General features: G+C 40.9%; 2 protein-coding genes across 2 annotated transcripts in view; both read right to left on the reverse strand.

Moving 5' to 3' along the window:
* The window catches only part of zbtb40 (zinc finger and BTB domain containing 40), a 20,718-nt gene extending 2,529 nt beyond the window's left edge, over nt 1-18,189 (reverse strand). Inside the window, exons 1-11 of the mRNA XM_008304703.1 lie at nt 18,104-18,189; nt 16,843-17,037; nt 15,445-15,875; nt 15,088-15,275; nt 14,393-14,606; nt 13,907-14,308; nt 11,441-11,647; nt 11,140-11,304; nt 9,142-9,356; nt 8,520-8,676; nt 1,394-1,635 (exon numbers count right to left, since the gene is read on the reverse strand). Coding sequence (XP_008302925.1) covers nt 1,394-1,635; nt 8,520-8,676; nt 9,142-9,356; nt 11,140-11,304; nt 11,441-11,647; nt 13,907-14,308; nt 14,393-14,606; nt 15,088-15,275; nt 15,445-15,875; nt 16,843-16,994 — 2,373 coding nt within the window. The 5' untranslated portion in view covers nt 16,995-17,037; nt 18,104-18,189. The remainder of the gene's footprint in view (nt 1-1,393; nt 1,636-8,519; nt 8,677-9,141; nt 9,357-11,139; nt 11,305-11,440; nt 11,648-13,906; nt 14,309-14,392; nt 14,607-15,087; nt 15,276-15,444; nt 15,876-16,842; nt 17,038-18,103) is intronic.
* Nucleotides 18,190-20,579: 2,390 nt separating this feature from the next.
* On the reverse strand, nt 20,580-25,247 carry LOC103374594 (ubiquitin carboxyl-terminal hydrolase 48). The gene is made up of 11 exons (XM_008304708.1): nt 24,863-25,247; nt 24,657-24,718; nt 24,281-24,391; nt 23,341-23,471; nt 23,045-23,151; nt 22,800-22,907; nt 22,026-22,208; nt 21,810-21,935; nt 21,624-21,672; nt 21,504-21,530; nt 20,580-21,316 (listed from the first exon to the last, which is right to left on the reverse strand). Exons 1-11 carry the CDS (start codon nt 24,941-24,943, stop codon nt 21,294-21,296), a joined length of 1,008 nt encoding a protein of 335 aa, XP_008302930.1. The 5' UTR covers nt 24,944-25,247; the 3' UTR covers nt 20,580-21,293.
* Nucleotides 25,248-25,270: the final 23 nt, after the last annotated feature.

A 25,270-nucleotide genomic window follows, 5' to 3' on the forward strand; every position in this document is an offset into this window, starting at 1 on the left:
GGACAGTAGTTTTCCTTCAATAAATGAAATCATCATTTAAAAACTGCATTCTGTGTTTCCTTGCATGATCTTTGTCTTACATTAAAGTTAGTTTGATGATCTGGAACATTTAAGTGGGACAAATCTATCGGGGGGGAAAATACTTTATCACAGCACTGTACATTCACCACGGCAAAACATCTTTCTGGAGTCGATGTGCTGAATAGAGTGAAAAACTTTGAGTTTGTAGAAGTTGTCAAAAAAAGGTAAGTAGTAACACAACTGCAGTATGTAGAGCAGCCAGTTTTCAGGTATTGGTAACACCTGTGGGAAAAATGTCGTACTTATTCCATTTTTAATTTTAGAATTTTTCAATTCACAATACAGCTTTGTTTTCCTGCACAGAAGATAGATTTCCTGTTTGCATGGCTGTGCAGTTTCTGTAGACTTGTAGGACTTTATGTTGCAGTGAAAAATGAGCCAACACTGTAGAAACATGTGACCAGGGCAAATAACATGCCCAGAAACTGCTTGGAGTTTAGAGGGCTACTAATGTTTTAGGCCAAGTCCAGTACTTTCAGTTTGTAGATATTCATTTAGTCTTTAAGATTTTTGGGGGTGTCAGTTTATCTGTTTGACAGTGACAGTGGAGAGAGACAAGACACTTGTGTGATGGTCCCGAACCACTCAGCTATCAGCTCAACTAAAGCACCATGTTGGTATTGTAAAGCTTAATATTATCATTACTTTTATTTTTTAGTGCTATTGCTTTAAAGTGTTTTAATGATGGAATACATTGTTTAGTACGAAGTCAAAAGTTTTCTTTGTCTCATGCCCAGTCAATATGTTTAGTAAAATGCCGGTTAATGCACTTCAAGGCTGTGCTAAATGACTAGTCTGCGTAAATCACATTATTAGAAGAAGTATAAACACACCAGTGTGTGTCTGGGCAGTGAGTCTGTCAGAATATAATAATGTAAATTGTAATGCAAACTGCACAATAACATTTAGTACATGCTGGAGTCACAAGTATGTGAAGAGATTCATGGGACAATATTCATGATATGGCCTTTGACATACAGATGTCACCGTCTTGATGAGAGAATGTCTCTCAGAAGCACAAAATAGTAAAAACACTCATGTCACATACCACGAGTGGCGTCTTCAGTTTCCTAATTACTGTGACCAACCTCATCAAACATGTTATTAAAATATACAAGTGAAACTAACACATTCTTTAATAACACCAAGCAAGTAATCCACTAAATGACTTCACTGATATCTGAATAACTGAAAAGTCACAAGTCAGTTAATCAGCTAATTGTCTGGCCTTGATGATTTACATCTGAAAGCTGGGCTGAATAATGCTTTAGCAGCTGAAGGCTAAGATGCTCTTGCTGGAAGTTGTTCTCACCGTGTAGGAGGTGGAGGCCTGGTCCTCCTCTCCGCTCTCCTGCTCCTGCTGCGTCTCCATGTGGCAGGAGAGCAGGTGCTCCTGCAACTCCAGCTGAGAGGTGCAGACCAGGGAGCAGAGGGGGCAGTTGAATGCCTCACTGCCCTGACTGATGTGCTGACTGCAGATGTGCTCCTGCATTTCCTCATCCCCACCCAGCACAGCCTTGCAGTACAGGCAACGCACCGCCGACGCCTCGGAGCCTGAAGGGCGGACACACAAGATGAGTAAAGATGTGCTGTCTTTAGGAAGTGCTGATTTTTGTTCATTAGTTCATTTTGTTCTATGTTACAACAGAGTAGACAAATACTGTCAAAAACAAATTTGAACAAATCACAAAGAGACAGATTAAATTCAAATTCATGACTTGAAAATGACTGAATGAATGTTCTGTGATCCATCACAGGGAACATGTTGTCAGTCCTAGTGGGTCATTACAAACTTGCGCTGTGCATCTTAACCATGCTCATTTTTTACCAGCAAATAAAAGAGGAAAAGTGTGTGTCATAGAGTCAAGGCTTAGCAGTCATAATGCATAAAAGATCAGTGTATGACAACCATGTAACAAAGTAACTTCACATCAAATGTCAGAACAGACACAGACAATGATAGATTCAGTCTCATTTTAAGTCTCCCCAAGTTGCAGAGATTAGTCAAAATCAGTTTTGGAAATTGGCATAAGAAACTCATCCCTTAAAGCTAAATGCATACCTTATGTGTATAACAGCCTGTGTTCAGGATCACAGGTTTACTGAGGAGCAGCAATGACAGATATTTTCATGACGATGCTGCAAATACAGATTTCCCTGAACACGGCTGAGTGACTACAATCAGTAAATACTGAGTTTTTGTGGCATTCATGAATCACATCATTTAAAAGCACCACAGAAGCATGAAACTGACAAAGCTAGCTAAGACAATATGAGATGTGAATGGCACAATCATCAAAATACATCCAAGTATCATCCCAAACTAATTCCTATCTTTTAGTCTTTTATTTCAATATTTTGGTGCATAACAAATAAATACTAAGTGCATCGCTAATTAGTAGGCACTCAGGTCCAGACAGTTAGTGTGTATGTTTTAGTTTTTTTTTAAGTTAAAGTTTTGGCTTTTTTGCCTTTATTAGATAGGACAGTTGAAAGAGAGACAGGAAAGTGGGGGAGGAGAATGGGGGACGGGGTTGCAGCAAAAGGCCATGAGCGAGATTCGAACCCATGGCTGCTGCATTGGAGACTATAGCCCCTGTACATGGGTCACCAGCTCAACCAGGTGAGCTATAGCAGCGGCCTTGTTAGTGTGTATGCTTGGCAGAGTTCAGTTCTTTTATGGTTCTGGGGTAGAAACTGTTTTTGAATCTGTTTGTCTGTAATTTGATGGACCTGAAGCATCTACCTGAGAGTAGTGGATCAAACAGATGGTGTCCAAGATGGGATTCGTCCTTAAGAATTTTTGCTGCTCTATTGAGGCCGGGAGAGCTGAATAAGTCTTCTAAAGAAGGAAGTAAACAGCTGATGATCTTCTGAATGTTGTTGATGATCTTCTGAACACCACAGCATCAGTCTTTGGACTTTATCTCTGTGGGTGGATTCACCTCCTCCTGAAATAAGTCCAACAACAGCTGAATTGTCGGCAAACTTAATAATGGTGTTACAGTTATGGATGGGGGCACGGTCACACTGAGTAGAGGATGGGGCTCAGCACACAGCCCTGTAGGGAACCAGTGCTGAGTGTGATGGTGGAGGAGAGGTGGTTTCCTATTCTGACCATCTGGGGGTGGTTGGTTAGAAAGTCCTTGATTCAGTGGCAGGTGGGCTGTGGAAGTCCTCGGTCAGTTTGGTGACCAGCCTGCTGGGAGGACAGTGTTGAAGGCAGAGCTGAAGTCTATAAAAAGCATCCTCAAAGAGCTCCTCTGGTGTTCAAGGTGGGTCAGTGCAGTGTGAAGAGCAGGGGCCATGGCATCCTCTGTAGACCTGTTGGCTCTGTAGGCAAACTGGTGAAGGTCAAAGGAGGATGGGATGCTGGTTTTGATGTGCTGTAGGACCAGCTTCTCAAAGCGTTTCATAATGTCGGTTATGAGGCCTACCAGACAGATGATGGCCTTTTTTTGGCAGTTGGATCATAGTTGAAGACTTCAGGCAGGCTGGGATGATGGATGTGGACAGGGTTAGGTGAAGAGTTTAGTGAAAACCATAGAAAGCTGATCTGCACATTCTTTCAGTCCCTTCCTGTCACACCATCATGGCCATCAGCTTTCCTCGGATTCACTGCTCTGAGCTCAGCCTCCTCATGCTCCTGCACAGTGAGGCGGTGGCTGTCTGAGGCTGGTGAAGGTGTTTTGTCTGTGCCTGCTGTTTTCACCTCAAAGCAGGCAAAGAAGCAGTTTAGTTCCTTTGCCAGTGAGGTGTGTGAGGTTGCTGATGCCTCTCTTGTTACCAGACCTGAAGGCGGTGTTACGGTCCTTGAGAGGAGATTTGACTTCCTTTGTCATCCAGAGCTTCTGACTGGGGTACACCTGCTGTGTTTGCTGACAGTGACATTGTCATCACAGTTCTGTATGTAGTAGAGCAAAGTTGTATTCCTCCAAGTCCTGATTCTCAAAGATGTTCCAGCTAGTCCTTTCAAAGCAGTCCTGCAGCTGCGAGGAAGCTCCTTCAGGCCATGTTTTTATGGTTCTTATGGTAGATTGAGCTTTTCTTCTGGGGAAGTATATGTATAAGATTTAATTGCAGATGTTTAGCCTTAATTTAAGAGGTTTCACAAAAATTTTGCTTTAACCATTAACCATAGTTATTTTTACAGTCTTTTCTGCTCTAACACAAATACAAGTATAAGGATTACTTTTAATACTTGCACTACTTGATGTCTGGAGCCTTTGAACATTATCAAATGCGTTTCCTCCCTTGACAAGCCTTTACTGCAGCTACCTTCAGTGGCCACTTGTTAGTGCATTTAGTTTTGTCTTCAGTAAACAAAAAGTAGCATGGTCAGACTTAAGTCAGGTGATGGACTTAGCGTTTAAGATCATTCCATTTTTTTGCCTTCAGATACTCCTGGGTTGCTTTTTTGGGGTATATCTTGGGTCATTCTATGTCTGTACAGTGAAGTGCTGTCCTATCAGTGCTGCAACATCTGATTGAATGTGAGTTGAACATAATACTTCAGAATTCATGCTGCTACTTCTGTCAGTAGTAAAGTTATTATTAACACAAGTGGGCCTTTGGATCATGACCCTTCCTTTCCTTCTCCACAATCTTCTCTTCCATTGCACATGTATAGCGCTACATTAGTGGTACTCCAAGTGTGTTACAGTGTTTTACATTCACCTGTTTCTCACACTAACTCTCACACACACCAGTGGTGGTAGACCGACCATGTGAGGTGCTCGTCTGCCACTGGAAGCAATTCTGTGTTTGAAGTCTTGCCTAAGGACACTTTTGCATGTGAGTGGCCAGAGATTACTCTGCCGTGCTTGTGATTAGTGGCATACAATTGAGTGACTCTGTAAAAACGTCTGTAACTTCTAAATATTGAAAGCAATATTGTTGTCAAACTAAACCTGAAACTCTGCATTTCAATCACATAATTTCAACCACTGTCTATTATTCTTTCCAATGCTATTTTTACTCTTAAACATTGATGTTTTTATGAAATGAAATGAAAAATACTTTATTCATCCCAGAAGGGAAAATGAAATAAAATTTATATGCCATATTGTATTATTATTATTAGTTGTAGTAGCAGTATTCTGACTGCTTCATTTCAAATCCATTGTCGTGGTGTTTAAAGGTAAAATTCTGAAAATAGCATCACAGTACGTTCCCAGAAATAGTTTCTTCAGGTGGCTCCACCCTGCAGCCAAAAATGCACAAGTAGTGCCCCAGGACACACCAAAGATCTCATAAACTTTTCTGAAGAACATCGGCATTTAGCTGCTGGGGTCACTGTTGCAAAAAAAAGGAAAGAGAATCATCCATTTCCAGAAAACTCGCACAAAAACACTCATCCCTCCGAGCTCAACCACTGAGCAGCAAAGAGATTCAGCTTTGTGCGGTAACTGTGAGAACGTAGCTGTGATTAGTGAATGCTGTGCTGACTGACTTGGGTTTGGAAGGTGTCATCGTATGAAAAAATACAGCAGGCTGTGTACAACACAAGACAATAGAAACATGAAACAGATCCGTCTGCGCTGACAGCTATTCATCATTTTTGAAAATTTTATAGTGAATATCTAGAAATTTGACTAAATGATCACAACTAATTTTAATGTAGGACTTAATATACCATGGAACAGCAGAGAGGTATGTAGTAGTTTTTGCGGCCATATGACTTGAAAACGGACCACAAAGGCTGCAGGGATACTGACAATGTTTATAAGGTGTCTGCAGGTTTGAAATTTTAAGAATATTATGAGAAAAAAAATCCTGACATTTAAGTCATGTTCTCTGCAGTAACTCGGCCAAATCATGTGACATTTTAGGGATGTGCAATCTCTGAACTACAACCAACATTGCCAGTCTGGTGGCTCATTAAGTCTGCTGTGCTTGATCACAGTCAAAGCCAACTTTCCTCTAATTTTATCTTATACATTACTCTTAATATTCTGTCACTATTATTACACGCATTCTAGCTGTTGTAGCTTGTTCACATTGCCACATGGTGTTTGTTATATGCTAGGAGACACATCATGAGTGAAATAATCAGTCAGCAGCAGGCCAGGATTTCCACTTTCAAACTGGAGTGTACTGATGACAGTCTCTTATTTTCATGGACCAAACTTCAAAATGTGCAACTGTGATACAAAGAGATGACCTGCTATTGGTTTAATCAGTGAGGGACTTGTAACAAAGTACATCCCTGTTGGGATCAATAAAGGTTTTCTGATTCTGATTCTATACATTGTTGATAGATGATTGTCACTTCTCTTTGAAAACTGTGGAAACTATTAGAGGATAATGAAACTTAAGTTTGAAAGAAGAGGCAACATTTGCCTATCTTAAAGGTGCATTGTGTAACATTTCTGCATTAAAATGTTTTAAAATGACTGGACTGGTGTTATATATTGTATTGATTTGTGCGCGGGGCTGCACGGTGGCGCAGTTGGTAGCACTGCTGCCTCACCGGTTCGCGTCCCGGTGGGGGCACCGGGATCTTTCTGCGTGGAGTTTGCATGTTCTCCCCGTGCGGCGTGGGTTCTCTCCAGGTTCTCTGGCTTCCTCCCACACAGTCCAGAAACATCGAGGTTAATTGGTGATTCTAAATTGTCCATAGGTGTGAATGTGCTTGGTTGTCTGTCTCTAAGTGTAGCCCTGTGATAGACTGGTGACCTGTCCAGGGTGTCCCCTGCCTTTGCCCTAAATCGGCTGGGACAGGCTNCGAGCTCAACCACTGAGCAGCAAAGAGATTCAGCTTTGTGCGGGAACTGTGAGAACGTAGCTGTGATTAGTGAATGCTCTGCACCGGAATCTTTCTGCATGGAGTTTGCATGTTCTCCCCGTGCAGCGTGGGTTCTCTCCAGGTTCTCCAGCTTCCTCCCACAGTCCAAAAACATGTCGAGGTTAATTGGTGATTCTAAATTGTCCATAGGTGTGAGTGTGCTTGGTTGTCTGTCTCTAAGTGTAGCCCTGTGATAAACTGGCGACCTGTCCAGGGTGTCCCCTGCCTTCGCCCTAAATCGGCTGGGACAGGCTCCAGCTCCCCCGCGACCCTAGTGAGGATTAAGATGTATAGATAATGGATGGATGGATAGATGATTTGTGCACCTACAGTATCCCAAGTGTTTCAGACAATGTTCAGACCAGAGAAATCCATAGTTCTATCCAGTGTAATGGTGTGTTTTAGTTTGGTCTCCTGTTAATGGCTTCATGTCCCCTTTACCCTCTGTAGCCAGGGAAACACCAGATGATACATTTAAAGAAAAAAGGAAGAAGAAGGAGTCCGCAAACTAGGTCACTAACCACTGTCTTGTTTTTTTTTAATTGATTGTCTGTATGCCTCACTCATGATGAATCACCATTATTTTGGTATGAGTGTTTTGCTCACAAATAACAGCACTAGGCTGCTCCACTATTAGCCTTTCTAAGTCAGACCATTCTGTAGCACTGACACAGCCCTGTGCAGAATGGCCTGGCTGTACCTCATCATCATTCTACTGTAGGAGGAAATAAAATTGAAAACAGTGACATATGTATAGCAGAACAGGAGGAAAGCTGTGGCAAATGGCAGGCTTACACCCACAATCAACATCCAATGAGTCAAGTATCCCACAATTGAATTTGCCACATAACGTTTGCCACAGTAGCTGTATGTTGACTCATCTAATGGTAAATTAGCAAGTAACATTAGCTAACGTTATTTTATTATGAGCTATTTTATTAGAATGAAATGACACACGTGGACATACATGACTACTGTGAATAAATAATAATAAATATATTACCTTGTATGTCAACATGATTTTTGCCAAAGTCACATTAGATAGATTTTAATCAGCAGGGATGTAGAGGACGACAACTCCCATCATCCCACGCTACTCTTCGGCATCACTGAACTACTTTGGTTATTGTTTTGATTAAGAGACTCATAGTGGCTGAAATAACACAGTGTACCTATCTTTACCTGCAAATGTCTGAAGCCGTTTAAAAACTATTTCATATGGGCGTCCCCATGGCTCACCGAGTTGAGCAGGTGACCCATGAACAAGGGCTATAGCTCCCCGACACAGCAGTCGTGGGTTCCACTCCAGCTCACGACCCTTTGCTGCAGGTCTTTCCCCATTCTTCTCCCCCCTTTCCTGTCTCTCTCTACTGCTCTAAAAATAAAGGCAAAAAGCCCAATACACCACAAAACTATTTCATATGATCTCTTTTGATACACTTTAAGATGTGTGTTTGAATACAGTTGGATTGATTATCTGTTCTTCATTTGTGCTCACATTATTTTAGCACCAGGAGCTGTCCAACAGTTCCAGTGAAAGATCAGGCACCAGACCAGTCTGATGCTCTGGTCTGGTTACTAATTCATGTTGTTGGTAACAATATTGTTCGATCAGCAGACTCAGAATTACCCAGGCCTGTGCCATCCTCACCTTGATGCTCAGCAGCTTGGTGTTTGGCCAGACTGGAGGCACTGGGGAAGAACTTAAAGCAGACATCACACTGGACCAGGGTCTTGAGCTGCCGGGTGTGACTGGCAAACACGTCAGGATGGTTGGTCCTGTTATGGTACCATAGGCCTGACAGTTGCTATGGGAACAGAGAGATTTTTATTTACACGAGATACACATTGTACAGCTAGATGTAAATAAGCAAAAACTGGAATACAGCTAAATGATATATCTATTGTCACCCAGTACGGGTGTAAGCGAGTTACACAATATGCTCGAGAGGCCACAAGCTGAAAACAAGAAACAGAACATAAACCAGAAAACATAACATATTTGAGTGTTTTCTGTATTCTTAGTATGTTTTGAGAAATTATCTTTTTAGAGTTTGTTGTGTTTTCTAAAATGTAGTCTTTTTGGTTTTGCAGTAGTACTTTGTTTAATATTGTTTTGTTGTGCACCTTAGGGCCACCATAGTTCATGGAGCCGCAGTTCTGTTTCAGTATAGAGTGACCTGCTGGTACAGAGTGTGTGCAAAATAAAAATGGACTATAAAATCAAAGTGCTCATCCCCTTAGAGCAGACATGCTGAACAAGCTTGTCCTACCTGGTATGACTTGTTGCAGAGGTCACAGCTGAACGGCTTTGTTCCGGTGTGTGTGGCCTTGTGTTTGTCCAGCAGAGCGGCGCTGGTGAACACTTTGTTGCAGGTGGGACACTTGTGGAACTCCTTTGGGTGGAACTCCTGTATGTGCTGCCGGTGCTCCTCCAGTGAGGAGAAACTCAAACAACACTTCTGACAGTCGTGGGGCTCTGACAAATCTGACAGAGAGAGAGAGAGAGATGGTGATACAGGAAGTGAAATCTTGGATTTATAACAAATTGAACCTAATTTGGAGGCAAGAACGTCATACATGTGTTTGTGTTAGTTGCAGATCAGAGGCCTGCACTATCAAGCAGAATGTTGGGTTATGAAGACACCGTTGGGTTTAACTCTGGGTTTTCAGGACTACAGCGGTGGTGCACTTCTTACCACGTACATCACCATGGTTATGTATGCTGAACTCCTAACCTGCTTCAGAGTAGGTTATGTTCCAGATAACAGATCAACAAGTGTTAAAATACTGCCTACTGACCAATCAGTTCTCTTGGAAAACAGCATCAATAATTTCTGTCATACTTTGAGTTTTATCTTTCTTGAACTGCATGGGATTTCAGAGCCATTTTTTCCTCTATGTGCCTCTGTAGAGCGATATAATCCTCAAACAGAATTAAAACACTAAAGCCTTGCACTTGTTGACCTGGTAAGATTTGTAGTATCGCAATTGCCGCTACTTTTTCACACGCTTTGAACACAGCGGCTTAAACGATGATGCGGCTGATTTATGGATTTTTATGAATTTGCCTCGAGACGAAAGTGACATTGAGAGCGACAACGACAGAGAGACTGAGGAAGTGTGTGACGAAGTAATTCTGATGCTGTTCAACACTGAAGAAGCTGACTTTAGTGGTTTTAGTGCGCAGGAGGAAGATGAAGATAGCGATCAATGACTTTTCCTGGTAGGCTACTGTATTTTTTTTTTTTAACCAGCCGTGTTACAGGCACTGTTCAGAAAAAAGCATTATTATTAGTGTATATTACCGGTACGTATTTGATTGAAAGTTAAAAAAATCTTTCTGTGTAAATATCTCATGTTAAAACATGGACACCTGCAGCTTATAGACAAGTGTCAAGTAGCATCATTCTAGGAGGATGGCTACTGCAGCTCTGATTCGTGGCTCTGTCACACATGTTGTACCTATACTTATTGATTGTTCTTAAGAGAAAACACACACAGAGAAAAGGTGTTTCAACTTGAAAACAATGCAATTATTGAGATTTGACTAATTTTTTAAACAACATTTACATGTAAGTGACATTGCACTTATTTCTGTTCTATATTTTATGTATTGCTACATGTTCTTCCTAAATGATTCAACCTTAGTTTGAACAGTCGTTGAAACATGTTATTTTTCTGTAGTTTTGTGGAGGATCACTGTGTCTTTGCAAATGTCAGCCACCCAGTGATGTTTTTTTCTCGGCCATTTTCAGTGTTGTGCACATTGCAGACTGATGAACAGAGATGTTAAAGGGTTCTGATGACTCCTTTACATCTTTATCTCTTACTCTGAATGTCTTTCTGACCTTAGTGTCCTGCATCGTGCTTTTCTTAGCTAAGTGCCAATTTCTAAGAAGAGCAGCTACAGAACCATTTACCTTTATAGACAGTTTGTCTGACTGTAACTTTGTAGCTATATAAAAATAAACTATTCTTGATGGTAATTGTTCTGAGGCCACGTTAGGACAAACTTAAAGATAAATGAAGATAATATAATCTGCTGTCACTGTATATAGCCTTACACATTATATGTGTTCTTATAAATCATACAGATACTTTGACTAAATGGTTGTTTATTCTGCATTTGTGGTTCCACTGCTCTTCAAGACAGCATAACAAACAGAATTTTGGCATATTAAGGAAACAGCTTTAACCATCTGTCAGCTCTTCTATTTTCTGTGCACAAGCACATGAAGTTTGTGTGTGATGTCCTGATGTGCTCTTACTGTGAAAGGTGTGCAGATGGACGGTGAGTCCACTGGCCTGGCTGTAGCCTTTGCCACACTCCCGACACACATAAGGCCGGTCACCAGTGTGTGTTCGCACGTGACGTGTCAGCTCTATGGACTGGGCGAAGACAGCCTTGCAATACTGACACACATACATCTTCCCTGAAAAGAAGATGTATGACAAAGAAAACAAAGAAGGCACATGTACAAAAAAATCAAAGAGAGAGAACAAAAGTTGAGGTCAGTTCCCTGAATGAAGGAAGGTTTCTTATGTGGTTGTGTGTGTTGTGTGTCTTACCCTCAGAGTGTTTCTTCTTGGTGTGGTATGCAAGTGCAGCAGCCACACTGAAGCTCATGTCACAGTGTTTGCAGTGGTAAGGTTTTTCTCCTGTGTGCAGCCGCATGTGATTCTTCAGAGACGAGTTGGCGCCAAACTTGGCGCCACATTCCTCACAAGCAAATGGTTTCTCTTCAAAGTGCTCTGTCCTTTTGTGGTAAATCATACCTGAAATATGAAGAATTTAATGTCTCTGTGCCAAGGGTGGAGCCAAGGGGTGGTGATGGCCTCCTTAGAGTAACGTCTGCTCACCCCTCACAACCAAAAGTGAAGCCTGCTAGAGAGCTCCACATATACTCCTAGAACTCAGGTTACATCCTAACCCCAACGCAGTTTAAGTATAACTTGGAACAATTGTTTAATTAATTAATTTGTTTAATCAGCTGAGCATCACATTGAAAGTTTCTTACGTATGACTCCTTGTGGTGCATTTCATGCCTGCATAAGTAAATGATCAAAGTATAAGTGACCAAAAACATGACCATGTGGCCTACAGTGATTTGCTGAACAGAAAAAACATGACGGAGATCTCAGTTTGTGGGAGGGGATGTTGCAATATACGGTATTCAAGGGCTACACATTTACAACAGCAGATCACATTGTTGACCTATTTTAATGTTACATTACAGTAAAGGGGTGTTGCATTATGGGCTTAATCTCTACTATCTATTGAGTTTCAGTCTGTGTGTGGAATGTGTCTTGGTCCAAACTGATCTCCAGCAAATGTAAAAGCATCTCTGGCGGTCTTGACTGCCAAACTGACTGGAGACAAACCATCTGCCACGAAGTGCTGGTGTCACAGAATGTCATGATGAGGAGCTCAAAGACAAATTTAAAAAATGCCGACAGCCTTAGAAAATGATTGTGACATCTTCATGAGGCTCATAAATAGAATGAACACTCACCTTAAAAAAATAAATAAAGCACATGGTATTTAAGTATGTTCTGCTTTGATCATCTGAAAGTACTTCATTTTATTAAAGAAAAGGCTTTAAGAATCAGAACTTTGCTCAATGGGCTAATTGGTAATGTAAATTTCCATAAAGTTCCAGGACACAGGGGCTTCATATCCATCAACGTATGACAGAAAACCAGGAGTTTTTCAGTTACTTATTCAGAGCTCGAATATATTGACCTTCACATCCCATTTTTGACAAGACTTTATGATTGTATTTAACAATAACACCGAAAAAGTTAATTCATCAATTTACAATGATGTGGACTCAGATAGGTGGCAAAAATGATGGATGGATGAACTAATTTAAAAATGTTAACTATGAGTAAGACTTCGTTTTGTACATTTGGACAATAAGCTAATGTAATAAATTAACCTTTGATTAAACGCATTGGAGATTTAGTGATCATATTACCAATGCAGTTACAACATTTTGACTGTACAGATTTTCCCACTCAAGCTTTTATGTTGGACAGCAGTGTTGTAGAACTGAATCCACTCATCAGTAGCTTTCACTGTTCATACTGGCTCACATACAACACAAGTGCAATGTCATTCAAATGTGAAATGATTCAAAATTGTATCATCTCCTAATAATTGTATTATTTCAAAGTTAAACAGTAGAGTATTCTCATCTTATAAACAATCAAAAACAAATACTATAGAAAGGCGATACTGAAAACACATCCCCCAAAGTAGAAACTCAATGCAACGAAGTGTGACGATATGATGATATGGAGCTGCATGAGTGCAAAAGGTGTTGGAGAGATGACATTTATAGATTTACCACAAATGTCTGTGGAGATACTACAATACTGGCTGACTGGATGACTGTCAGTCTATAGAGGAGGAACATTTCACCATGTTAATTATACAAAAGACGCTGCCAAAATTAAGAGTTTAAAGGAAGAAAATTGCAAAAACTAGGATCAGAACAAGTATGTTGAATGGTTTAAATCCAATAGAACACTTTGAGGTGACCAGAGAAAGGTAGAGCAACACAAGCCCTCCAGCAAAAGGCAGCTTTAAAAAATCTGAAAAAAAGAAAAGCAGAACCCCTCTCCAGAAAATTGTGCTACATTGCTATCCTCAATTTGAATTATCAAAAAAAAAGGCAGACACACAAAATATAGAAAATAAAATAAAAGATTTTTAAGATAGTCAATCTAAGCAATTAGCTTTTAATTTGACACAAGAGCAAAAACCTACTGTTCAACATAAAACTCACACAATTACTGCAGGGTGATACAATTTGGAATACTGCTGTATACTGTATGTAGTCAGACTAACGTACGCGCAGTATATTGTCTGTTGTGTGTATGTCTCTGTTTGTTCACTAGCTTGGTTTCTCAGGCTGCTGGCCTCTATAAGATATGACTTTTGGTGATACTGTTTAATCCCTAACACAACACAAGGCTGACCTTCACTTTCAGGTTTCACAACTTACTTTCCCAGCATCAGCCAGTTCTCACCTGATGGATGGGCGAAGGTGCGTCCACAGAGGTCACAGGCCACTTTCTTCTTGACACGTGCGCTGTTGCGGTGGACCTCAGCCCGGTGGCGCTGCAGAGCCCGCTGGTTGGCCAGTTTCTCTGGGCACTCTGGGCACTGCTGCTCACACTCCTGAGACATGGAGCAGCGCTTTGTGTGGGCCAGCATTCGACACTTGTAATCAAAACTCTTCTTACACCAATGACAGGTAAAGGGCTTATTGTGGGAGGACGGGGAGGAGGAGGAGGGGGGAGGGGACGAAGACTCTGTTGTAGCATTTGTGTCTTTCTTGTCCTCTTCAGTCTCCTCCTTACTGATTTCATCTTCTACCTCTTCCTTCTGTTTTTCTTCACTTCTGGTACCATTCTGCTGCTCTGAGCAGACTAGAAAAGATGGAGAAAAGGTTCAAAATACAAAGAGTGAAAAGAAAATATCTGCTCATACAATCACTAAGTGCTCCACTTTACCTTTAGGTTGGCTTTCATCTGGCTGCTGTGTGTTCTTCTCCACCTCTTCCAACAGGGAGAGCAGTGGTGAGGGGAAGTTCGATGTAGTTTTCTGCTGAACGGTACGGAGGAGACGGAGAAGAGCTCCCTCACTGATCCGCCTGTCCTTCACTCTACTCATCAGCTTCTCCAACACTGTGCTGGGATCTGCCTCCTCACAGCACTGAAACACAACCTGGCAGGAGCAGAAATGGACCAAACTCTCAAATAGCAGCAGGGGCCTTTACTGACAACTGCAAAGAAAACCAGGCTTTCATTTTTTCAAATGAAGCCACAGATAGGTCTATATTCCTACTTTGACTGGATTTACAATTAATGTTTTAGTTAGTAGCATGCCTGTGTGCTTTCACTTCTGCTCTGTTTTAATTTGCTGTTTTTTGTTCATACTAATTCGATTGTCGGGACGCAGTGCTTTTCCAGATTTGTGACAGATTCAGTTTTCATTCACTTTCATTTCATCCACACTGGACATGGAGCAATGTGCAGCTTACAGCAGGAAGGAGCACAGCAGGCAGCAGCAAGGGAATGTGTAAATATGACAAAAAAAAGGCTGAGGGACAATTAGTTCTTGTATAAACATGGCAACAACAGTTTAAGATCTAATGCTTTAACTGTAGATATAAAAACCTTCTCCAGACCGAGGCCAGCTGCTCTACCTGTCTCTCCTGCTCATCCAGGCTGCTCTGTGCTGCCTGGCTCAGCAGCTCCACGACAGATGACACGGTGGCGAGGAGCTCCACGAGCTGAGAGGAACGTTTTAGAAGAGCAGGCTCACTGGATACCTTGGCTGGCTGCTTTTTGTTTTCTTCCACTGCATTCTCTGAGGATTTGGCTTCTTCAGATGCTGTGTAGACAACGATTTTGTGGTGTTTATTGTTGATTTATGGCCTGGATTGTATTATGTGATACAGTAATACTGAACAAAGTTCTAAGTCAAACACATTTATGCCTTCAACTCATTTTTCAAGACTCCCCAAAACAGGCTTTTGATTTGATAACCAGCTGAAACTGACCTGAGGTGTCAGAGACTTCCACACAGGGTATTTTGCATGCTGGTTCCTCTGTGTCATCTCTTTCACCCTGACAGTGTTCCTTCTTCAGCTCAGCCCTAATCTCCATCTTGTCTGTCGAGTCATCCTTGCTGGTTGAGGCTAAACCTTCAGGGGGAATGCTCTGGGCTTTGTTGATCTTGGTGAGGGTTGGGGTTTGCATAGAATGTACTGGGACTGAGGGTGTCTGAGTCACCAAGCTGGTGAGGACGTTTTTGAAGCCAACAGCTACGTCAAACATCTGTAGGCTGTCTGCAGCAGTGACGATGCGGCTGACGTTGTGTTTGCCCAGGGGCAGCTTGCCGGTGTAGACCATGTCCAGGAGACAGCCAAACTCCTGTGAGGAAACCACAGTCGTGTCGATGGAGATGGTGTCAGAGCCTTCCAGGAGAGACCTGACAGACAAGATTGTTTTATCTCTTCAAATTCCCACTTGAGAAAACTAACTGATCATCCTACATCTGGCGTCTTTCCTTTTCTTTCTCACTTTTCACAGTCCTCTGATTAATATTAATGTGTTGCAAAAACACACACACACACACACACACAAAATCATGTTTGTAACACCAGATAAACTACAAGGACAACTTCTGTTAGACGTTCATGTCACAGAACTGACAACATTTTAGCACAAAATTCATTATTAAAGAGCTGAGAGAAGAGAACATTAGACTCAACTTAGACCTTAGATCCTCCACTGGTTCAAAATAAAAGGAAGTCATACTTACAGCCTCAGCAATACACCTTAGTGTCAGCACAGTTTTGTTTACAGTCGTCTATACATGAACTTACTGTCTGTGTTTATGGCGTGTTTCCAACTGTTATATCAGTTTTAAAGCATATAACAGTGTAAACACTATTAACAGTTTACTGATGCAATCCTTAAGCAAAGTGCTCAAACATTTAAATGAATACATCAAACACAGGCATTGATAACATAAAGGCAATAGGATGCACTGTGTGACTGTGATGGGTCCAATCAGCATCCAGTAAATTCACTCGTTCAGGAAGACATAAATTCTGACATCTTGCTGCCAAGCATTTGTGAACTGACTTAAAAACTTTGTTGAAATAATCTTAACTTGAACTCTGCATTAGCTTTTTCTTCAACTACGTCTCACCATCTTCATATCAAAATGAGAGCTCCACACAATCTAGTGGCTGGACCTTGAACTAAGATTCTGAAGATTATTCTGTTGCATTCCTTTGTTCAAGCTGAAGAATGATCTTTTGGCGCTGAACTGTTTTTTAATAGCTTGCGTAGATTTAGGCTTGAACGACGTGCTGGGTATGACTTCAGCAAACATCTCACTTTGATAAAACACCTCCAAACCAGTCTTTCAGATTCCATGCTCACGCTACCTGAAGAGCAGGCTCGAGGCGGCCAGCACCAGCTTATGAGCACGGTGACTGCTGTCTCCCACCAGGATGGTGCAGTCACAGAAGTGGCCCTCCTTCCTCAGGGCCCACAGCTGCTGCATCAGCTGGCTGCTGTAGTTCGGTAACTCCATCATTTTGTTTAGTGGTCTGGAGGCAGAATGTTCTGCTTCCTCTGTTCTGTAGAGAACATCATCACTTGAGAAACGAACAGCAGTATTTCTATACTTTCAGCAGTTAGCAAAAATGTTGAGTATTGAAAGTTCATTATTTGACTTTCCTGGTAGAATGGCACAGCTTAACAAAAAGGAGCACTGCATTTATGAGGATGTTTATGGTTGTGAACTGTTTTAGGACGGGACATGCTGCTGGCCTCCACTCTGCTGCTGGTTGTGGCCAGTGCATCAGTTGGACCTTTACGTTTGCCATGTACATGCTCAGTGCTTTAGAAGTACGCCCAACTGGTAAATTAATATTCATTAAAAGTTTGAGTTATGTGTTTTTAAAAGACAAGTAGTTAAATGGTATTTGGTGCATGAAAACTAAAGGATTTGGGGGGAAATGTCATATTGCATTTTTTTTTTAAAACAAAATTGTGATACAGTTTTAAAGCCTCAGTTTCCTATATGTGTATTATATTTAAAACATGTGATGGATCATTTACCGCATGAGACACAATCAGTTAAGCTAAATAAATAAAATAATAATGACAATAACAATAATAATAACAATGAAATATTCCCAATAGGAAAACAACAGGAGCGTTCTGCTACGATCTGGCACTGAGCAGTCCTTCATGGCTCAGGAGCAGCAACTCCTGCACATTCTGTAATCAAGCTGAACAAGATCTTAGAATGAAAAATCGCTCAACTTTGGCTCAGACGCGCCATAAAATGCACACTGGAAACAGCAGCCTTTCTAATTTGCACATTTGAAATGGTGAATTGTGCTGCCCTAACGAAAGAGCGTCGTGCCAAAAGCTGTAAGCTGCTGTTTCCACATATGATCAGCAGCCCGAGTTCTGCCTCACACGATAAATTAAGGGATGTTCACGGATACTTCAGTGTTTCAATGTTCACGGCCATGTTAGCTCCATCTCTAGCTTTAGCTAATGCTAACGTCATCTAGAGAGGAAAACTAGTTTATGTTCTGCCTGTGAACGCCACACGGACACAGCAGCGGTTCTAGTGGAATAAACCCCAGACGACTATCGGATATACAGCCTCCAGTCAGGGGACGTCTTTACCTTCAGTAATTCAAACGATCCGTCTCTTTATTTAAACTTCTTTGCTGAACACTGATGTGCGCAATAAAGCTTAGTCGTTTTGAAGATGGCGACAGACGGTCCGAAACACAAATGGGAACGTTTCCGGTTGACCAAACCCTGCTATCACTCCGAGGAGTTTGCATTTCAAACTGCCATGTTAAAAACCCGACTCGGCAAACAATTACAGAAATCAGCTGACTGACTGATAAGCTGCTCCGTTGAGCTTTATTTCTTTGTTCAACAGTGACGGCAAACAGCCGAGTTTAGCCATCGGCTAGCCTCGGTGGCTAGCTGCCGGCAGCACACAGACAGGAAGTGAACAGTTCACAGCCGCTGCTCAGGAAAAGATTTAAAATACTGACGCCAAATTTAACATCTTACAGCCACAAACTGTCAAGGCTGTTGTGCATGGCGTCCACTGCAGTAGTCAAATGTTCAACTCTGTATTCCTGTGCCATCTTACCTAATATTTGTTACCAGTAAAATATAAATGTGGCTATCGCTCTTGGAATATCTGCCAAAACCTTTATTTATTAAACTCATATTCTTTCAACTTTTTATTCTACAAGAGACATACAGGTACAACATATTCTCTGACTGCATGCAGTGCAGGAAATAGTTTGATCAAAGTTTTCTCAATGAGTGAAAATGAAACCCACTGGAGTAGTAGACATTAGCTGTTGTATTCTGGTCATTAGAGTTCAGTGCACAGACTGTATAAGAAGCTTGAAAATGCAAATCAATAAAATTGTGAATAATCCGGTCAGTTGTGTTGCACAGGAAGAAGTACCATTTGATTTCCTTTTTTTTTTTTGGTGGTGGTACAGGCCTCTAAACTATAAACTACCAGAAAAATTAAATAATTATAGTTATTAATTTTTGTAATTTAGGTGTCTTCTCAAAAGACAGACACTTAGGTTTGACAGATACATTCATGCTTTCTGTAGTAGTCAAAGGTGAATTCAGTTCAAAAGTTTCCAGTTCCAGAAGTATTTTTTAAAGTAACCATGACGCATTCAATGCACTAAGTATCAGCAACATGAGGGGCAACCAAAAAAAAAGAAATGTTTCAAAAGCTGACAAATTGTTCATTCCTCAGTTCATTTCATACATTTTAAAAAGTAAGGAAAAATAAAAGTTTATTTTACAGTTTGCAACTGTATTAGGGGAAAACAGTATGCTGCTCTGAGTATCTGGCTGTGTTATTACAGTAAATTATTACAGTGTAGGTAATGACGTGGCTCTTTAAAATGTAATATGTTTTTAAACAATGTATTTCCCTTTTTTTTTTTTTAGAAGATGACAATTATGTTTTTGGTTTGGTTGGATTTTGTCAAACTCTTTTATTCATAAATAATTTAGGAAGTAATTTACAGTGCAGCTTATTACATGGTAATGAGCTTCAACAATGAATGAAGTTGGATCAGTGTGCTGCTGCTGCTGGCTTCTCCCTTCTAGAAAGAGTTGAAGTATCGACACAGAGGAAAAGTCCTGTTCGAACGGAGCTGAAACAGTTTCATAACAGCATGAGGGAGTTTCAACATTGCAGTATACACATAAAAAGAAAAAAAAGCTTGAACATGTTATCATTCTAAAATTCTAATTACAATCTGACTTAAAATATTTAACACAGTCAACCAGTAATTGCACGAAATGGCAGGAAAGAATGGGGCCCACTCGGTCACTATAGCTCCTGATAGGACAAACAGAATCTTACGTACGTACACAGGAGGACACCAATAACTGCATGTAAAGCAGAACTACGTAGACAGACGATGAGAACTTAAAAAAAAAAAAAGGACTCACGGCAACCAAAAGAAAACACAAAGTGGTCACTGCTCAGCAGGTGAGGTTGAGACAGATACACTTCCTTCCACAATGTAAAACAGTTTGCGACATAAGGATCATTGACTTTAACGAGTTTAGCTTTTAGAAGTCCTGATTTCAGAGGACTATGTGAGCTCTCAAAAGGAGCACACAGGGCTAATCTAGGTGGCCAGTACGCAGCAACATCTCACAACCTGAGGAACAGTGAATGACATGGACACAGAAACTTGCAATACACTCATCAGTCTTAATGTTGTTTACTGCTTTTGTGTACAGTCAAAATATCTGGGCAAATTTTTATGTTTTTGCATCATTTTTTAAAAATGTAATGCCTATAAAGCTATTGGAACTGAACAGCAGAAAACAGGCTACTGGTGCAGTAAATACTTCTTGACTTCACTTATAGAATTTGTTCCACTAAGTGTTGCATGAGATGTTGATGTTCATGTGACTGAAACAGCCCTGTGGTAGACTGGCGACCTGCCTTCACCCTGAGTCAGCTGGGATAGACTCCAGCCCCCCGCGACCCCACACAGGGTGAATGGTGTCTAGACAATGGACGAATGAAGAACGCTCAGGTCTTTGAGTTACACTAAAAAAAAGTAATAATTGTTCACACATGAGGACATTGTGCTTTGAAAATAACTTTATTATTCATAAGAAATAACAGTGTAAAGGAAAAGACATATCACTGCTTGTATTCTGTTTCTCACTTCCATGTCAAGAGGTTTGCACTGTTGAAACCTGCAGGACTCTGCCTCTATACATACCTTGTAGCTATGCATTTTTAAAAGCCACATGGAGTATATGGATATAGATTTGCTGTAGAGGTAATTAATGTTATAACATTTAAGAGCAGTTATATTGGTAATATAGTTACTCGTGCATTTTTTGACAAACCTGAAAACGTTGCAGTGAGAACACAAACTTCCACATAATAGAAAGAAAGACCATTGTCTTAAATTTTTCGTCTGTCATAATTAAAAACAATTGACTAAATTTTTTTGACTAACAGTAGAACTTAACTGAGGCAATCCTCAGCATACAACAATTATTTTTAGCTACTTCAACCTGCTTCATTGCGGTTAAAGCACTACCACAGAGTCCTTCAGAATGATTAGGAATTTTAAATATCAAAGGCCAGCTAACTTTATGTAGAGAAAAACAGCGGCTTTGCAACATAGTCACAGTTTTATCAAAGAAAACCTACTCAAAACGTAAAAAAACCCACAAATTAAAGCACTTATTTATATATGGACACTTGACAAATTCAAGCTTTTTTTTAAAAAAAAAATCTATCTGTCATCCTTCCATTTCAAGCATAGCCACAGCACAGCTTTCCTTAGTGCCCAAGAAGCCCAGTGCCTGGAAAACGACAGACATTAAGTGATTAAATTACATCCAAATGACACTTTCCAACACAGAGAAATCTACCTGAAAAGAGCAGAATCCCTCAATACACAGTGTTTAAGTAATACTTTGGTCAAAGTGTAGTGGCCAAGGAGGAAAAAAAACATCCTTTTCACAACAAATTAAGAAAAAGCATGCTCACCTTTGAATCCTTCTTCGGGCATTCTCACTGTGAGGAAGCAGATGACTCCATATGAGAAAGTCGTTCAATCATTGCATAGCTATATGTAACAGCTGTAGAGATGAGGACAATGCCACTTACCCTGATAGACATCATCCATTGCAGCATAATCTGCTATTGGCTCATCAGCCTGTAACAAAGTAAAGGAAGAAATGAAACCGTCTGTAATTATACTCCAGATGTTGTGATGGAAGTCAAGATTACAGTTGCAGTAATAAAGCTTTCTGTGTAAGGATCCAGTCACCAGGAAGTTAAAGTCCTGTGCACCTTTAGACAGATGATGCTCTCTGGGATGACGCCCAGACTGCCCAGTGTGGCCAAGTCATCTGTCAGGCTTTTTCCATCTATCGAGAGGTTCTGGTCAAATGGAGCCACGGAGAAGGCATGCATAATCTACAGAGTCACAAACACCGCAGAGTTAGTGTGATGAAAACAGACTCTTTATTCCCCCTGGCATTATGTCCAGTAATGTAAATCTCTTACTTGTATTTTCAGCTCTTTTAGTGTCTGATTCGCTGAAACAATGAGTGCTTTCTCTCCACGGAGTTTCCTGTGCCGGGTGCTTCTCCTGATCCCTCCTAGCTTAGTCACATTGGTCACAGGAACAGCAGCGGTTGATGGTGTGCTGCTGTCACTCAACTTTAGTCGCTTTGCACCATCCTGTGACTGAAAGAAGATGTGAAGTGATTTCATAGATGGGGGCTGTATTGCAAGGTGTGTAATTATCACGACTACATAGTCCAAGGCATGCTTTAGGAGAAAAAACCTGAAAATGATCAAATATAACAGTGATCTTGACAACATAGAACTTCCCACTTTGTTTGGACTCCTTCAATGGAAACTATGTACAAAACAAAGCATCTCCAAAGTCCTGCCTTTGTTTTTCTAGCACATGTACAGTCAGCACGCTTGCAGTGTGGACAGTCCACGCTGTCGCACATTTTGGCCAGCATGTGTACATTTCTCCAGACGTCCACAGACGTGGAAAGTATGAATTGATTTTATGAGAAACAGATTATAAAAAATGTAGCACAACCAGTCATGTAAGATTTTAGATCAATCACAGGTAGTCCCATGGTGGGCTGTCCCTACACCCTGTACAGTGCTCAGTGTCCTACGTTTGACCATGTTTACGAAGGCAGTGCTCTGCTGACTTCACTGCTGTTGGTGTGGGCAATTCTGGTTCTCCTTTTACAACTGCTACTAGCAATCAGTTGATGCCACACATTGTCACATGTGCCGTTACAGTGTGCTTACCTGACTGAAGTCTGGGTCTTTCTCTCCATCCATTTTTGGATTTTCTTCCTTTTCCTCCTCTGCCTCAGAGCTGCTGGCGTTCAGCTCTGGAGCTGCCTCCTTTATCATCTTAGCAGGGGACAATGTAAAAACACGTACTTAACCACCTTTCAACTACATCGACTGTGGAAAATACATAGTTCTCTTTTTGAACACTGATGAAATACAGTTGTTAATGTTTGGTTGACCTCATGTTTTTGTCATACCCTTTTGTCTTCTATGACTTTGCGGATATAGATGGTTGCTTGGGTGTACTCTCTGAGGTCCCTCTGCTGCTGGAAAAGGAAGCTCTCTCTACACTCCCAACACAGATCTGCATATATTAAAACATAAACCAATATCAAATTAATCAAGGACAGTAAGAAGCTAAAAAGGGTCAACACAACACTCCCAAAGTTCAAACTGTTACGAGTGTTACAATATGGCTAAAGACATGTCTAAACTTATCAAACAATCCTTGTTCATAATCCACGAGCCATTTCCCCTAACTTTGCAGTCTTACCAGGCTGAGTGGTGTACTGGGTGGTGGAACCATTTGGTGTGGTCTGTCTGAAGCAGTGGATGGAGATTGGCTGGTCTACAATGAAGAGTCTGCTGATCACATCCCATTCGTTGGGCCAGAGCAGAGCTATACTGTGCAAGACAAACAGCACAACATGAGACCGCAGCAGTGTCCACAAGAACTCAGGTGGCAGTTCTTTATATATTCATTTAATCAACACAACTGGCCCTGTTGTATGAAAAGCTGCATGTCTTTTTTTTTTAAATTCAGATTTGACTTGACTGTCGCAAAATCCTCACAGTTCTGAGTTTGGGTTCTGACAGGTCTACAGATTAATGCAAGATTAGCTAAAGAAATTAAGTAAGTGATCACAATGCCAATAATGTGTATGTTTATTAGGGGTCTACTGATGATAGGTCTGGCTAGTCATCAAATTTGATATTCAGTATTTGTCCACCTGTCTGTATCCTTATTGTTTTTTAACAATTCCTCATTTGTGAAAATTACTATAAAAACGTACAACTTTGGCTTTGATGCAGCTGCCTCTGTCTGTACTCAGCACTCTGCGGTGGAAGTCGTGTCAGAAGTATGCAGCTTCTGATAATGTTTGGGTTTGCTTGGGCAAATGACCTATGTTACAGATTTTTGAAGTAAAAGGACTAAGTACAACCCCCTGCAGTATTCTTTCTTGTGTGTTAATGCACTGTTGGCCTCCATTTCATGAACTTAAAAACTGAAAAGACATGGTGATTGTGAAAAATGTGGGAGTCTGTTTTGTTTTTGCAGGTGGGTTCAAGTGTAGTACACTTAGATGTAATATTCCAAAAATAAGCACTTGAATATTTTATGAGAAAGGGAATACATCCAACACCTTACTAAGACCCCAAGAATACACATGATGCAGTTTTGCCAAGTTTCACTGTAAATAATCAGAACTCACTGTTGTGCATCTCCATTGATCAGGGAGTCGTAGGTGAACATGAAGCCTCCATGAGGACAGAGCAGCAGAGTGTTGCCCACATTAGACACTGGAGAGGATTTTGTGGGCCGCCTGGAAAAGACAAATTGGGGGACCAAAATACTGATTACCATCAGGAACTTGACAACTCAGAAAAGTAAATGTGGTCCTTTATACAAACTAAACAACTTTAACTAGTTGTAGTCATTACCACAAACACATATATTGATACCAAACATGTCTTCTGATTGATTCCTTTTATAGAAGGTCGACCTGTTCTTGAGTGTCAACAATGAAACATTGCCTTTAAAATGTGACAGCAAACATTCTGTTCACTTTACTGATGAAACAGCCATACCTGATGAATTTTCTCCACTCATCCACAAAAAACAGAGGGACTATGTAGAGTACATCTGTGCCCTGGGGAGACACACCAGAAAGGATTTACTGTATTCACAATCTATCATTATATTTGGAGAGTTTCAATTAATGTTGACTTTCAACAGCATTATAGATTGAAGAGTTGACATGAAGCGTACAAGACTGACGAGGCTTTTTGTTTACCTGAGGCCACTTTGTGAGTGTTGGCCGGTTCTTTTCATGGAAGAGGTTGAGCAGCTGGTTCTTCTGGTCAAGAGCCATCATCTTACTGACAGCCTCATTGTCCTTCTCCTCCTGCTCTAATGTCTACACAAACAAGAAAAATTGTAATTCCACAGCTAACCAAACAGCACATCTCCCAACTATCATGTCTCATACACAGTTTGTGACTGTCGCATAGCTGCAGATGGCATCACTTTGGGGCTATTTCTAGCGTGACATTAAGGGGTGATGGTGTATCAGCAGTTGCCATTAAGCCTCTGACCCGACTTTTAATAGGAGCAGCATTGATCGGGGCAGGAAACTTTACAACAGGAAGAATCATTAAAGTTTAAACTTTCCATCGGTTGTTAAACTACTTATCTGCTACAT

The sequence above is a fragment of the Stegastes partitus genome, unplaced genomic scaffold (genome assembly GCF_000690725.1).
Source record: "Stegastes partitus isolate 25-593 unplaced genomic scaffold, Stegastes_partitus-1.0.2 Scaffold2296, whole genome shotgun sequence".
NCBI classification, from domain to species: Eukaryota; Metazoa; Chordata; class Actinopteri; family Pomacentridae; genus Stegastes; species Stegastes partitus.

Excerpts from the sequence above, each read along its gene's own strand:
- LOC103374594 (XM_008304708.1), bottom strand. The coding sequence starts at position 24,943 with ATGATGGCTCTTGACCAGAAGAACCAGCTGCTCAACCTCTTCCATGAA. Across the intron at positions 21,936-22,025 it reads TAAAAGAGCTGAAAATACAA|ATTATGCATGCCTTCTCCGT; the intron begins GTAAGAGATTTA and ends GTGACTCTGTAG. Across the intron at positions 21,531-21,623 it reads AATGGATGATGTCTATCAGG|TGAGAATGCCCGAAGAAGGA; the intron begins GTAAGTGGCATT and ends GCTTCCTCACAG.